This window comes from Hemicordylus capensis, chromosome 2 (genome assembly GCF_027244095.1).
Source record: "Hemicordylus capensis ecotype Gifberg chromosome 2, rHemCap1.1.pri, whole genome shotgun sequence".
Lineage (NCBI taxonomy): Eukaryota > Metazoa > Chordata > Lepidosauria > Squamata > Cordylidae > Hemicordylus > Hemicordylus capensis.
In genome coordinates, this window is record NC_069658.1 from 122,496,088 (window position 1) to 122,510,416 (window position 14,329).

Here is a 14,329-nt window from a genome sequence, read left to right on the forward strand (position 1 = left end):
GCAGACCATTCCGAAAAGGCACAATCATGCTCTGCATACTCCTTGAAGATTGTGGCTAATGGCTGCCTCCCTGCAGACATTCTGATGCCTTGTCTGGCAACATGAGTGCTACAGAGCTTGCTGGGATGCAATGGTGAGTGCTATAGAGCTTGGTGAGCACTACAGAGCTTGCTTGGCAGACCAGGAAGAGGGAGTGGCTCCCCTACCCTGAAACTGGAGGTTGCCCGGCTGTGGTTGAACAAATGTCTGCAATGCGATTCACAATTACAAAAAATAACATCAGGTTCGTCTACCCATGGCTTGCTGTTATGTGTGAATGGAGCCTTAGATGATGATAGAACAGAGTCCAGAGGGAGTCTACATAATAGCTCCTACAGTGAAGAGCAACTATCACCAAGCGCCACTATCTGGAATCTACCTGAGAGATAGGAGTGGAAGCACTGCAAAGCAGTGCCTCCTATCCAGGCGCGAAACAATGATAGGGCAAGGGGAGACAGTTGTCTGGGGGCCCCACTGCCTGGAGGGGCACCCCAGAGGCACCTCATGTGACTCCCCATTGCCCCCTGGCCAGCCACATAGCCTCTCAGCCACTTGCCCTCTTCGCCCTCTCTTCCTGCTTGTTCTGCTGGCCGCAATCGAAGCAGCAGCCCAGCTGCAAAGAGCTCCTTTTCTCCCGCCTCTCAGCTGATCGGCGGGTGGGCGGGGCTTCCACGGAGGCCTCCGTGTAGGCCGCAGTGAAGCCTGAACTCGAGTAGGGCCCAAGCCAGCCAGGAAGGAGGAGGCAGCCAGAGTGTTCTCTGCAGCAGAAGACCCCTTGCTGCCCTGCTTAACCCAGACCAGCATTTGCCAGGTAGAGTGTGAACTCCTTTTTGTGGTTACCTTTCCCGCCCCCCCCCCCCCATATATAGGGATCTGCTTGCCATAGGGCTTGGACATGGGGGGGGGAGGGACCGAGAAGTCTCTGAATATTTATTTTGAAACAGCTTGGAAAATTTGCTGACTTAAAAAAAACTATCTAAAAAGTCCTATAAGTGGCTTGTTTCATGGCAGAAAATTGCAAAAACTTCTGGAACAGTATTTTATTAATTTTATTTATTTATTCATTCATTCATTTATAAATGCACTTATGTTCAAGTTGTTTTGCAACCCAGAAGGTCTGAGTGAGAACTGTGAAGCATGTGTGGTGCTTTTATTTTCTTTTTCTTGTGTGTGAACTGCTCCCCAATAACTTGCAGGGACTTCAGGGTCAATCTGGCCAACATGTGAATGCAGCACCTCCATTCCAGAGGAGATGTGTCTTAAAGGGCTTTAAAAGCCTCCTGTGAAAAACCTCCTGCAATCAAACTTGACTGAATTTGTTCAGAATTCTGAGAAAACAAACATAGGTTCACCCTGCATGGTTGAAAGTCTCCTTTGCTAATCTGCAGCGAGGGGCCCATTTTAATAATTCATCTTTCTAGTGTGTTCTAGGCATTAAAAGTAATACAAATGTATAGTACTCAATGTATATCACTATATATTGTGACGTGTGTGTGTGTGTATTCAGTGAAATGTATTTGCAGGCAGCATACTTATTTTGGAATATCAGACTTAAATCCTTGGGGGCCTGGGGTGTGCGGAGGCCCTGGACTTTGGGGGGGGGCATTTTAAAATCTTGTCTCTGGGCCCACTCCAACCTTGCTACGCCCCTGCTCCTATCCCCAAATCCCTCAGGTGATCCAGAAGGATGCTATGGCTGATGGTATCAAAAGCCACTGAGAGATCCATAAGAACCAGCTGAGTCACACTCCTGTCAATTCCCTGGTAGAGGCAATCTATCAGGCTGAGCAAGGCTGTCTCAACCCCATATCCAGCTCTAAAGCCAGTTTGAAATGGGTCTAGATCATCTGTTTCCTCCAAAACCACTTGGAGTTGATTAGCCACCAACCTCTCAATTGCCTTACCTAACCATGGGAGATTGGAGACTGGCCTATAATTATCCATCACCAAGGGATCCAGGGAAGGCTTCTTAAGAAGACTTACCAATGCCTCCTTCAGACAAGGGGGCATTCTGCCCTCCCTCAGAAGCACATTAATGTTGTCAACTAGACTGTCTCCAATAATCTCCCTACAAGATTAAACCAGCCATGTTGGGCAAGGATCCAGAGGATAGGTGGTAGGCTGCACCACTCCAAGCAGCTTGTCTACATCCTCAGGAGTCACAGATTGAAACGGATCTAATCTAATACTTCAAAAGAGATTGCTGGAAACACCCATAACCAGCCATAATCAAGTGGATACAAGAGATTTCAGCTGCAAAGAACTCATTAAACGTGTTACAGCAAGCAATAAGCCCAGTTCAGACATTTTGTTGCACGGGTGTACAGATGTCTATATAACCCGTGCACATGTTTTTGTGAATGACTGTACCTGTGCCCATTTTAAAAGTGAACCTGGATATAGGCCCTTCAAATGGATGGTACAGATAGAATGTGCACTTCTGTATCTTTATTCAACATAACTTCTCTGTGGCCGCCCCTCTTCTTTGGAACACCCTTCCCCCCAGATTCATTCAGCCCCCTCCTTAGTGGAGGGGGAGTCACAGGGCCCCTTTTAAGGCCTTTCTTAAGACCTACCTTTTTTTGCCACACCTAAAAATTATTGCTATTGTTATTGTTAGTGTTCACTGCCTAGAGTCTTTGGAGGAGGCAGTATACAAGAAATTTTAAATAAATAAATAAATAAATAAATAAATAACATGTGAATGACTGTACCTGTGTACACTGTACACTCATTATATGAGTGTTGAAGATAATGTTTGAATGAGCATCTAGTCGCCAAAGGCAGATTTGAAATGGAAGGAGCCTGAACTAGATTCATCACCATCCAGGATAACTGTGCTGAGTGTGAGACTGCAGATGCAATACATGTAGACCTGAATGGCTTCTTGCTGCATGCACTGCCATGATGTAGGCCTTCAAATGAACTTTCTGCTGTGCCTTGTCAGATCTGAGGCAAGTTATCCTCCACTTGAGTTCCATTTGTCTCCCTTGCTACTTTATCCCAAATAGCTCTTCCGTATACCATGAGGCTAATTCTAAAGTGGATCAGAGAGGACACTTAGGAGCGATCCTGTCTACTGCCTTGGTAAGTTCCCTATTCCAGTTATCCACCAGAGCATCAACACAATCAGCAGCAGAACCAACTCTAAAACCTTCCAAGGCCTCTTGGAATCTTGCTATTTCAAGAGCACCCTTCTTGGCAGACCATTCTAACAGGGTCACCCCTGCAGATTAGAGGAGAAATGAATCCATTCCCTTCTTCTTATTTACTTGTCTGAACTATCCTTGGATTAGCCTAGTCTAATACCATAAGTGTTCATTTTACTTGGACAGGTAAAGCCTAAGTTGAGATAAAGTATAGTTTCTAAGCAGGCATATATATCTCCTAATCAAAACATGACACAAATATCCCCATATTACCCACAGATGTCTGAGTGGCTAAAAAAAGTGATCTGCTTTATGAAGGTTACTCTAGAAATAAACACAACCATGTACACCACTCTGAGCTCCTTGGAGGAAAAGTGGCGGGGGTGGGGGCAGGGGAGTCTGAACTAGAAACTTCAGCTATTAGATGCCAGTTTAGATTTAGATGTTTGAGTGGGACAGGGAGAGAGAGGGAGGGTAAAATCAACATGTGGCATACCAGAGGCTTGTACATGTAACTGAATTCTAATGAAAATAAAAATTTTGAAGTTAGATGACTTAAATGTGATGATGATTTAAAAGCTGAGCTCTCCCAACCCCAACCCACATGAACCGTGGTGGCAAGACTGCCCACATGTCTTGAATCCATCTGGAGTTGGTTTGAAGCAGCTAAAAGCTGTGCTGTTTGGATTCAACACAGAGAACATTAAGAGCACTTCAGTCTCATTCCAATCACAAGTTAGATGCCCAACCATTCTTCTACATTGTTAACATCATGCAAGCACTGTGCTGAAATTTTTGACTACTTTCAACACTGTGATGTTGCTTGGGCTTTGCCCTAGTTCCATTTTGCCCTCTAGTGTCCAATGTAGGAATATAATTTTCATGTATATTTCCTATCATCCCCCCCACCCCACCCCCCAGTGATTAAGAAGATTTAATGCAGCTGAGGATACTAGAAGCCACTCCAACAATTTCTGAGTAATAGCTAAAATCCTTTGGAAGTTGTTGTCATGAGAATATAAATTTAGGAAAGCTTGCAGAATGTCAAAAATAGCTCTTGGGCCTAATTGCATTTTTACAAAGATCTACAAAGTAAAATCAGTTCATACTCATGCAGATGCATATTGAGATGATTTGGGTAGTGCATAGGGTGTGTGGGGTGGGGAAATATTACCCCAGCATTATAGGTGGGTTTGCAATGGGTTATCCATTGATCAACATGGGGATTCAGAGTGGCCTCCGTGTGATTAGAATGGTCCGACTTTGGGCTGATTCAATGTGCAATTGCACAAAATGAAACCCAATATTGAATTGCTTCTCAAGTTCATTTTTATTCATACATATAGAAAAAATAAGATTGTATCGCAATTCAAGGTGCTATACAAATAATTCATATATAAATAACATGTGAAATAAATAGCATCTTTATCAAAATATAAATATTTTGCTTAAAACAAATCAGCAGCAAATAATTTTAAGGTAGCTGAACAACATAAATAGCAACCTTTAAAAAAATTACAGTACAATTTTAAGTAGCCACTTGCCCAAGGCTATCTAAGCCTTAGAGCAGTTTCCACTTACACGACATTGTTTGTGTTGTAACTGGCTGAAGCATCTGATTGCATTTAGTTGAGATGCTGACATAGAAGATGAGCACATTTCTAATGGAAAGACATGTGGCTATTCTCTTGAAAAAAGGGCCTTTGAACGGAGTCTGTCCTGCTTCAGGCTCAGCATCTACCTACTGAACATAACACTTTTAAGGAAAGTTCTTTTCTCTGTCTTGTGGATAGTGTTCAATCAATTTCAGCTGTCCATTCCAGACGGCCAGTACTTGAATTTGAAGATATTGTCATGGAATGAATTCAGAAAACATAAGTGTTGTTAATTGACTGATAATGCAAAGAGTTACAGGGGTTTTTCCCCCCTGAGAGTAACCTTTTCCTTTAAACAACAGGTGAGATGAGCGATTCAAGCAGATGATCTGGTGTCATCACAGGGCTCCAGGGCTTGATCTGGTTGAAGGCAAATGGGGGAAAGTGTGTTAATATTGTTCACCCTACATAGTAATCAAATAAATTCTCTTTCTGTGATTACTCCCACATTAGGAGTGCTTGCAATTGAGACCAACGGTGCTCAAGTTCTGCTGGATTGTGTCTTTTGAAGGAGGCAAGAATGGAGGCAAGAATTCCTCACAGTTACCGATGAAGCAATCGATGAGCTTTCCATGTGCTTTTCTGTTTGTAGGAACTTCTGACCAAAACCAGTGTAATAAGTCAATGTTTCCTTTTAAAAGGCTATCTGTACTAGTTGCAGCCACAACCATCTGGCTCACACACTTGTTCTAATTTAAGTTTAATGTGGATTATTGACAATAGTGTGATTGTGTGAACACATGCAAAGGCCGAGATTTCAGATGCATCATGGGCCATAAATTATCGTGGTGTTTTCACACTCTCATGCTAAGGTTGGTAACCCACATTAAACATAGATTCTAACAGTTGTGTGAATTGGGTCAATGTATCGGTTATGAAATGCATAACTGGGTTATGGAATTTCTTGCCACAGGATGTGATGTGATGGTGTGAGGAGATGATTACAAAGAACCATGGAAGACAAGGTCTTCCAACATTAGCTATAAGAGCAAAAGTAGGACTCTATTAAGAGGAGGTCAGAAACAGCTCACTACTAGGTGCTGGAAACAACAAGCAGTCCATTGGGGAGGAAGATAGAATCAAAGACCTTTGGTCTTCCGTCGGACTGCACTCCCATGAATTAGGCCATCCAAATCAAGCCCACCCCACTTGTATGTATAGTTCAGTATAATTATAGTTCCGTATAATTAATTTTTTTTAAGCAAGCTTGGCTAGGTGGGGAAACAAACATCATTCAACTGCTCAATACCAAATAATCACACCTGTCTTGGGAATTTCTAAAGCCATCATTCAGATAAAAATTAAACACCTGCCTTACCTTTATTTCGGAGTCTTTTTGTGAGCCGATCAAGTACTATGGGAAAACAGCTGCTCTGCATTTCCTGTCGCACAGCCTCCCAGGCACAAAGACTGTATCGTTTGTCTTTTAGGAAAGAATGGATGTTTTTGAAGTATTTCAGCAGATACAGTTTTACTTGTGGATCTTCAAACCTTCCATCTTTTCCAGTCAAGCACCCATCCCACTCTGCACTTTGTTGGAGAAGGGCAACTCGGAAATGGAGTAGGGAGTTTATGTCCCATTCTGCTTGGGTGACATTTTGCAGAAAGAGATTTGAGATCTGCTTGAGGATGAACCCCATGGCCAGTCTTCCGTCCCCTTTGCTGGACCCAAGCACTTTTTTCACAGGGAAGCCAAAGTCTGGCATTTCATAGAGGCACTCTTGAGGGGGCCCTTTTCTGCCCATCACTCTCAGCAGCTCTCTGTTCCTCTGGTTCTCGCATTTTTGGTTCTGTAGAATGTGATCACAGTCTAGAGCTATGATTCCAGATGCAAGCAGAAGCAAAAGGCTGATGTTTTGTAAAGCCATGGTGGTGCTTCTTGGGCACTTTGTGCAGAGGATCTGCGAGGTTGCAGCTTCTTCAAGGCCCCCTCTTGATTTTTATGCTTTGGAGCCATGCCTCTGAGTTTATATATTGAGCTGCAGGGCTGGAGAACCCAACTTACATCACTCTCTGCATCTTTCCCTTTTTGCTTTTATGTTTCCATTTTCAGTTTCTGTTTAGTTACATCAGGTACTTTGGAACACTATTGGGTGCTTTGGTCCTCCCTTTTTTAGACTGAAGAAAATGGCCCCAGTCTATATGTGCTATCTGTATGTATTATGTAGAGGTTTATCTCTACATAATACAGTGAATTGATCATGTTCTGTTGTGTAAATAGTTCATATTGGAGAAATATATACTTCCTGATTCTTGCCTCCTCTGGTGGCCACTGACAGCTACTGTCTCTTACTGTCTGTGCTAATTCAATTCAACTCTGATCTGTTTGAAGGGTGTTGCAAATCCACCCCAGCCAGATTACATTAATTGCTAAACCAGATAGGAAAGATGGATGATTGTGTTGTGGTTCTCTTTGTGTGTGTCTCTCTGTGTTTCTTTATGCAGGAGACAGTACATTTCCCAGTCTGGATTTATAGAAATGTAACCTTTATAAAGAGTCTGCTAATGAGAGCTCTTAGTGTGACATACTTTTCATAAGTCTCACATAACCCCCACCCCTATATTTGCCAACATGCACGTATTTTGCTGGAGAACATGCTGAAGGCCAAAGGAAAAAAGACTGCAGGAGATCAGTGACGAGATCTCCAGCATCTTTCAAAAGTCAAATGTAGGTGTCCTCCCTCTGAATTGGCTTGGGTCTGGGGGATGTCACTGCTTTCTCTGTCCACCAATTCCTCGGTTGCATCAATTTGCTGTTGTGGTCCTAGTCTTAGCCCTCCCTCCTTATTGAACAAGTGAATGAAAGCTAGAGCACAAGATACTATTGGTGTTATTAGCCTAGTCTACCTTTGAGCATTCTGCCCTCCAGCAGATGTTGGCCTACAATTCCTATAATCTCTGGTGATTGGCTGCTGTGGCTTATGGGAACTGTAGTTCAAAAAACAGCTGGGGGCCTAAGTTGAGTAGGTTTGATGGTGGTATGGACATGGGTAGGAAACAGAGCTCTTGCATTGCTCAGACCTTCAAAGTAGACTTCCCCTCATCCATGTCCAGTCTCCTCTAGTGAGGAAAGACAGAAATGCTGATTCTGCTAGGGAATTGACAGAATGGGATCCTCTTCTCTCCGGTGGTTCCTCCATCCTGCTCTTCAGGGCAAGACAAGGAGGAGACTGAACTCACTCTCCTCAGTAGGAAGCGTGTACACAGTAGGAACAGGAGCTTACTTTGAACTCAGTGGGACTTACATGCCTAGGATTGCATTGTAGGTGCCAAAGCTTCCTCTGAGGAGCCTTGGGAACTGCAGTTCTTTGGGGGATGCCCATCACATTTCAGAAACTCTTACTGGAATGGCCACATGAATGAAAAATGCAATGAGGAGGATAGCAATAGAATATATGCATGACTTTGGGTGGTGAAGTAAGTAGCTCTGGAAAATGATAGGACACCTGAGCTTGGGAGGTGGGGTGCAGCCAGACAGGGGCAGGGGAAGCATCAGTGCTGGCTCATGCCTGAGGGTGGAGTGAATGCTGGGGGAAGGCAGGGGGCAGCTAGCAAGTGTGGCCGCAATCTACCACTCCAAAAACGCTGCCAAAGGCCCTGCTTGAAGTGATCACCTCATGGGGGAGCTGCCCCTGCTTTAACTTATGAACGCTAAACTTCCTTCCCATTCAGTGCAAGTTGATATTTCTGAGTGATTTTCAATTGCAAATCTATGTATTCCAAACTAGGTGATTCTAAGGGCAGGACATGCACCATGGTGGTAAAACCTGAGAAGGTGCTGGAGTAAAAAGAAAAAACCAAACAGAAATCTCCCAAGAAACCCAAAGCATTCAACCCACAAACCCCAAGAATAAAATTCATATCCAGGGTCCGAATTTCAAATAGTGAATTCAAACGTCAGATTCAAAATATGAATTCTCGTTTGAGCTCTCATTAAAGGTCCTAAGGCTTTCATCACCAGCACATAACGTGCACTTAAGATGGGAATATTAGACACAAACCACAAATTGCAATCATACTACAGAATTACAAGTTCATCTTTATTCATACATATAGAAAAATAAGATTGTATAGCAATTCAAGGTGCCATTCAAATAGTTCATATATAAATAACATCTGAAAGAAATACTTTTGTTTACAAAAATATAAATATTCAATTTTAAAACAAGTCAGTGACAAATATTTTAAAGGTATTAGAACAAAATAAATAATCTAAAGCAAAGTCTTTGGCTAGTTGCCAACTACAATACATTCTTTATGGCCTAACTGGCTGAACCGGTTCCCTCTGAACCAATTCCCTGAACTTTCCCTCTGTCTGCACCCCCTGCCACTTTGGGCTAATTCAGTGTGGAGATGCACACCAAAATATAAATAATCAATTTTAAAACAAATAAGTGACAAATATTTTAAGGTATTAGAACAAAATACAAATGTTACAGTACAATAAAAAAATAAAGTACCAATGTCTTTGTTCTCTTTGGTTTACTTCTTAATAAAAATTCTTATTAAAAAAAAAAGTACCAAAACAAATTAAAAAGTTGCAGTACAATTTTAAGTGGCCAGTTTCCCAAAACAATCTAAAACAAAGTTTTAGGCTAATTTCCACCTCTAAGACATTCATTGTGCCGTAACTGGCTGAACTTTCTGGTTTTATTTATTTATTTGTTGGTTGGTTGGTTTCGTTTGTTGGTTGGTTGTCTAATTTATATACCGCCTTTCATTAAAATAATCCCAAAGCGGTTTATAGTATAGTTAAAACAATGCATAATCAAAACAATACACAATTAAAAGTACAAATATGAAATTTAAATATAAAAATAATATATCTCTATTTAAATGTTTTAAAACCTATATAAAATAAAACTGTAAAACACAACGCACAGAGCAGCAGCAACAACAACAAAAGTGCTCTCAGATAAAGGCCTGGGTGAAAACCCACGTATTTAGTTGATCAACATGCTGAAATTGAAGATGAACACATTTCTCACACAGTCACACTTGGACTATTATCTTTAAAAATGGGTCTTTGCACAGAGTCTTGCCCCAGGCTCAGCATATACCTGCTGAGCTTCACACATTTAGGGAAGGGACTTCATCTTCTCAATCAAATGTTTCTCCTAGAGATCTTTCTGCTTGTGAAGATCACCTTCCTCAGTCTCTGGTACCTTGTGTGAGTTTTCTCTTTCCACAAGGAAGCATGTGAAATTTGATTCACAGTGATTAATGGAGTTGTTTTAGCAAGGACATGGATTTCAGTGATTTCCATCCTCTCCTTTTCTGTGTCTTGCAGATAGTTTTCAATCAATTTCAGCTGTTCCTTCCAGACAGCCCATATTTGAATCTGAAGATGTTGTCATGGAATGAATGCAGTTACAGTTTTTCCTCATTAACTATTCTGCTTGAAGAAACAGGTGAGATCAAAGATTCAAGCAAAAGGTCTGATGTTGTTACAGGGCTCCAAGTCCTGATCTGCTTAGAATGCAAAGGAAAAAACATGTAAATGATATTGCCCACCGCTATATTTTAATGACATTACTTTTCTTTCTTTCTCACATTTTAAAACTGAAACCTCTTGTCACGGATGGCATTATGAACATTAGAACACGACTCTGTACTGGGCTGTGCTGGTGCACTCTAACAGCAGAACATTTTACAAGTCCCTTTGCGAAAATGGAAGAGCTGCATTTGAGATCAATCGAGTTAGAAGTGCTCATGTCCTCCTTTGCAGCAGGGCATGATTGGAGGCAGGGATCATGGGTGTCCCGAGGACTTATTCGGGGGAGGGGGCAAAATCTGCAATCCTATTCCCACTTACCTGGGAGTAAACTCCATTAAATTCAACAATAATTTCTCAATCCAAGGTGGGGGAAACAGTCCCCTCTGCCCATCCACCCCCAGACACCCATAGCAGGGACTCCTCTCAATCCCCTATGATGCAAGTTTTGGGTGGAGGGGTTGTTTGTAGGAATATCTGGCCAAAACCATTGCAATAAGTCAATACGGTTATTTGTACTAGTTGCAATCAGAATGGCATGCTAAAATTGCCTCGCCACCCATGCCAAGGTGGGAATCTCAGCTTCATCTCAGGCCATAAACCACCTTGGTGTGGGTTCACACAATCATGCTAATTTGGTAATCCACATTTGGTAACTTGGATTCGAACGGTTGTGTGAACCAGGGCAACATCTTGGCTATGAACTATTGGCATGTTATGGAATATCTTGCCACAGGATGTAATGATGGCTTCTTGCATAGATGGTGTGAGCAGAGGACTGATAAGAATAAAAGAAGATAAGGATTAGCTATAAGATCAAAAGTTAGCTACAGCTCACTACAAGGTGCTGGAAAGCAGCCGCAGGTGGGCTATCTCCATCACTCTCTGCTTGTGACTTTCCAAGGACCATCAGCCTAGCACCTTTTTGAGAGAGAGTGCTGGGCTACATGGACCATTACCTGGTCAAAAAGGCAATTCTTATTAAGGTAATGGGACCTTCTTATTAAGGTAATGTGAAGGAAACAGATGAAGGCTCTTCCCCACTTGCATTTGGAATAGATAGTCACTATTTTAACCACAGAAGGAAAGCAAAGAAGGAAGGTTTACTTGCACTATTCAATCAAACAAGAGAGCTGCTTTCTTTTGACAAAGTGAAAAATGTGCATAGATCAATTATAATTAGTATATTTAATACTAATAAATGTTTAGCTATCATTTTAATCAGTTGATTTTTTTAAAGCAAACTTGGCTAGGTGAGGAAACTAGCATTCTTCTATTGACTAATACCAAATAATCACACCTGTCTTGGGAATTTCTAAAGCCATCCTTTTAGATAAAAATTAAACACCTGCCTTACCTTTATTTCGGAGTCTTTTTGTGAGCCGATCAAGTACTATGGGAAAACAGCTGCTCTGCATTTCCTGTCGCACAGCCTCCCAGGCACAAAGACTGTATCGTTTGTCTTTTAGGAAAGAATTGATTTTTCTGAAGTATTTCAGCAGATACAGTTTTACTTGTGGATCTTCAAACCTTCCATCTTCTCCAGTCAAGCACCCATCCCACTCTACACTTTGTTGGTGAAGGGCAACTCGGAAATGGAGTAGGGAGTTTATGTCCCATTCTGCTTGGGTGACATTTTGCAGAAAGAGATTTGAGATCTGCTTGAGGATGAACCCCATGGCCAGTCTTCCATCCCCTTTGCTGGACCCAAATACTTTTTTCACAGGGAAGCTGAAGTCTGGCATTTCATAGAGGCACTCTTGAGGGGGCCCTTTTCTGCCCATCACTCTCAGCAGCTCTCTGTTCCTCTGGTTCTCGCATTTTTGGTTCTGTAGAATGTGATCACAGTCTAGAGCTATGATTCCAGATGCAAGCAGAAGCAAAAGGCTGATGTTTTGTAAAGCCATGGTGGTGCTTCTTGGGTACTTTGTGCAGAGGATCTGTGAGGTTGCAGCTTCTTCAAGGCCCCCTCTTGATTTTTATGCTTTGGAGCCATGCCTCTGAGTTTATATATTGAGCTTCAGGGCTGGAGAACCCAACTTACATCACTCTCTGCATCTTTCCCTTTTTGCTTTTATGTTTCCATTTTCAGTTTCTGTTTAGTTACATCAGGTGCTTTTGGGCACTATTAGGCACATTAGTTCTCCCTCTGTTAGACTGACGTGAAGAAATTGGGCCCCAGTCTATATGTGCTATCTGTATGTATTATGTAGAGGTTTATATAATACAGTTTATTTATCATGTTCTGTTGTTTAAATAGTTCATATTGGATAGATATATACTTCCTGATTCTTTCCCCTTTTGTTGGCCACTGACAGAAGAGTTTCCTTCTTGCCTGGGTCTAATTCAATATAGATCTGAATTGTTTGAAGGGTGTTGCAAACCCACGCAAACCAGATTATATCTGGAACTAAGCCAGATGGAGAAAGCCAATTTTTGTATTTGATTTCTCTCATTGTGGGGGGTGAGGAGCTGAAGACGGAGCATTTGCCAGTCTGGATTTGTAGAAATGGATGCTCCACAAAAAATATTGTTAACATGAACATTCAGTGTGATTTACATTACATAGGTTTCACTCACCCCCAGACATGCACCCCCATGCTTTTGCCAACAGACATATTTTGCTGGTGAACCTGCTGGAAGGCAAGAGAATAGAGTCTGCAGGATATTAGCGTCTGAATGTCTGGCATCTTTTAAAATGGGAATTGTAGTGCCCTCCCTCTCAATTGGCTTGGCTCCAATCCTTTCTTTGTGCACCATTTTCTCCATTGAAATTAAGGGTTGATGCACACACACATCCCACACGCAAGCATCTATTTGCCACAGAGGATGATCAGGTAGTGTATAAAATGACACAAAAGCATTTTGGCATAACTAGTACAATGCTAACATTTCTCCTTTCCTCCAGAATCAGAGATTCCTAGACACACCTAACTGAACACTGTGGATGATAAGAACCCAATGGATCCTCCACCATCTTCCTCTTCCTTCTATCTATCTATCTATCTATCTATTTATCTATCTATTTAGCTGTGAAGAGTCCCTGCCTCACCCCTTCCCTCTAACTGAGCAGGTAAAAGAAGGCCAGAGTACACAATCCTGTTGGGGGCATCAACCCACCTTCCTTTGAGTGTCATTCCCACCACCACCACAGAGCCTTGATGGGGGGTGGGGTCTGAGAAGGGAAATGATCTCCTTAGCTGACCTTCAGAATAGTCCTCCCCTCATCCAGTGAAAAAATGGGACTACAACTAAATGCAAAGAAAACTAAACTAATGACAACAGGTACAGCAACCAGCCTCAGAACTGATAATGAAGACATTGAAGAGGTGGATATCTTCTGCCTTTTAGGATCAACCATCAACAGTAAAGGATCCAGCAATCAACAAATACACCGCAGACTAGCACTTGGTAGGGTTGCATTGAAGGCCTTGGAAAGGATATTTAGATGCGTGACTTGTCTATACCTACAAAAATAAAAATCGTTCGGATGCAAAAGCTGGACTTTGAAGAAGCAAGATAGAAGAAATATTGATGCTTTTGAACTTTGGTGCTGGAGAAGATTTTTGAGGATACCATGGACAGCCAGGAAAACAAACAAATGGATCATAGAACAAATCAATCCAGAATTTTCACTCGAGGCACAAATGACCAGGCTCAAACTATAATACTTCGGACACATAATGCGAAAACTCAGCTCCCTTGAGAAGTCCATTATGCTGGGAAAAGTTGAAGGAAAGAGAAGAAGAGGAAGACCAGCAGCAAGATGGATGGAATCGATCACTACAGCAATGAATGCACCACTGAGAGACCTTAAAGGCCAAGTTGAAGACAGATCATCCTGGAGCGAATCTATCTATGTGGTCGCTAAGAGTCGACCAGAGGTGTAACTGGGGGGGGGGCAAGCAGGGCACATGCCCTAGGCGCCACTTAGGGGAGGCGCAAAATTGCCATGTGGATCCCCCGCCCCGCCCCACCTACCCCCCCAAATT

At 42.2% G+C, this 14,329-nt stretch overlaps 2 protein-coding genes and 1 long non-coding RNA gene across 3 annotated transcripts; 1 reads left to right on the forward strand and 2 right to left on the reverse strand.

Annotated features, from left to right (window-relative positions):
• Positions 1-751: 751 nt before the first annotated feature.
• On the forward strand, positions 752-6,166 carry LOC128345892 (uncharacterized). The gene is made up of 3 exons (XR_008316687.1): positions 752-850; positions 3,051-3,126; positions 5,297-6,166. It is a non-coding gene; the product is annotated as an uncharacterized LOC128345892 (long non-coding RNA).
• Positions 6,167-6,168: 2 nt separating this feature from the next.
• LOC128343650 (interferon tau-like) lies at positions 6,169-6,711 on the reverse strand (the record flags this gene model as incomplete). The annotated part of the gene is made up of 1 exon (XM_053293080.1): positions 6,169-6,711. A coding segment is annotated over exon 1 (543 nt), but the record flags the coding sequence as incomplete, so codon positions are not given.
• A 3,557-nt stretch (positions 6,712-10,268) lies between these two features.
• LOC128343651 (interferon alpha-1/13-like) lies at positions 10,269-12,244 on the reverse strand. Its single transcript, XM_053293081.1, has 2 exons — positions 11,695-12,244; positions 10,269-10,312 (listed from the first exon to the last, which is right to left on the reverse strand). Exons 1-2 carry the CDS (start codon positions 12,242-12,244, stop codon positions 10,269-10,271), a joined length of 594 nt encoding a protein of 197 aa, XP_053149056.1.
• Positions 12,245-14,329: the final 2,085 nt, after the last annotated feature.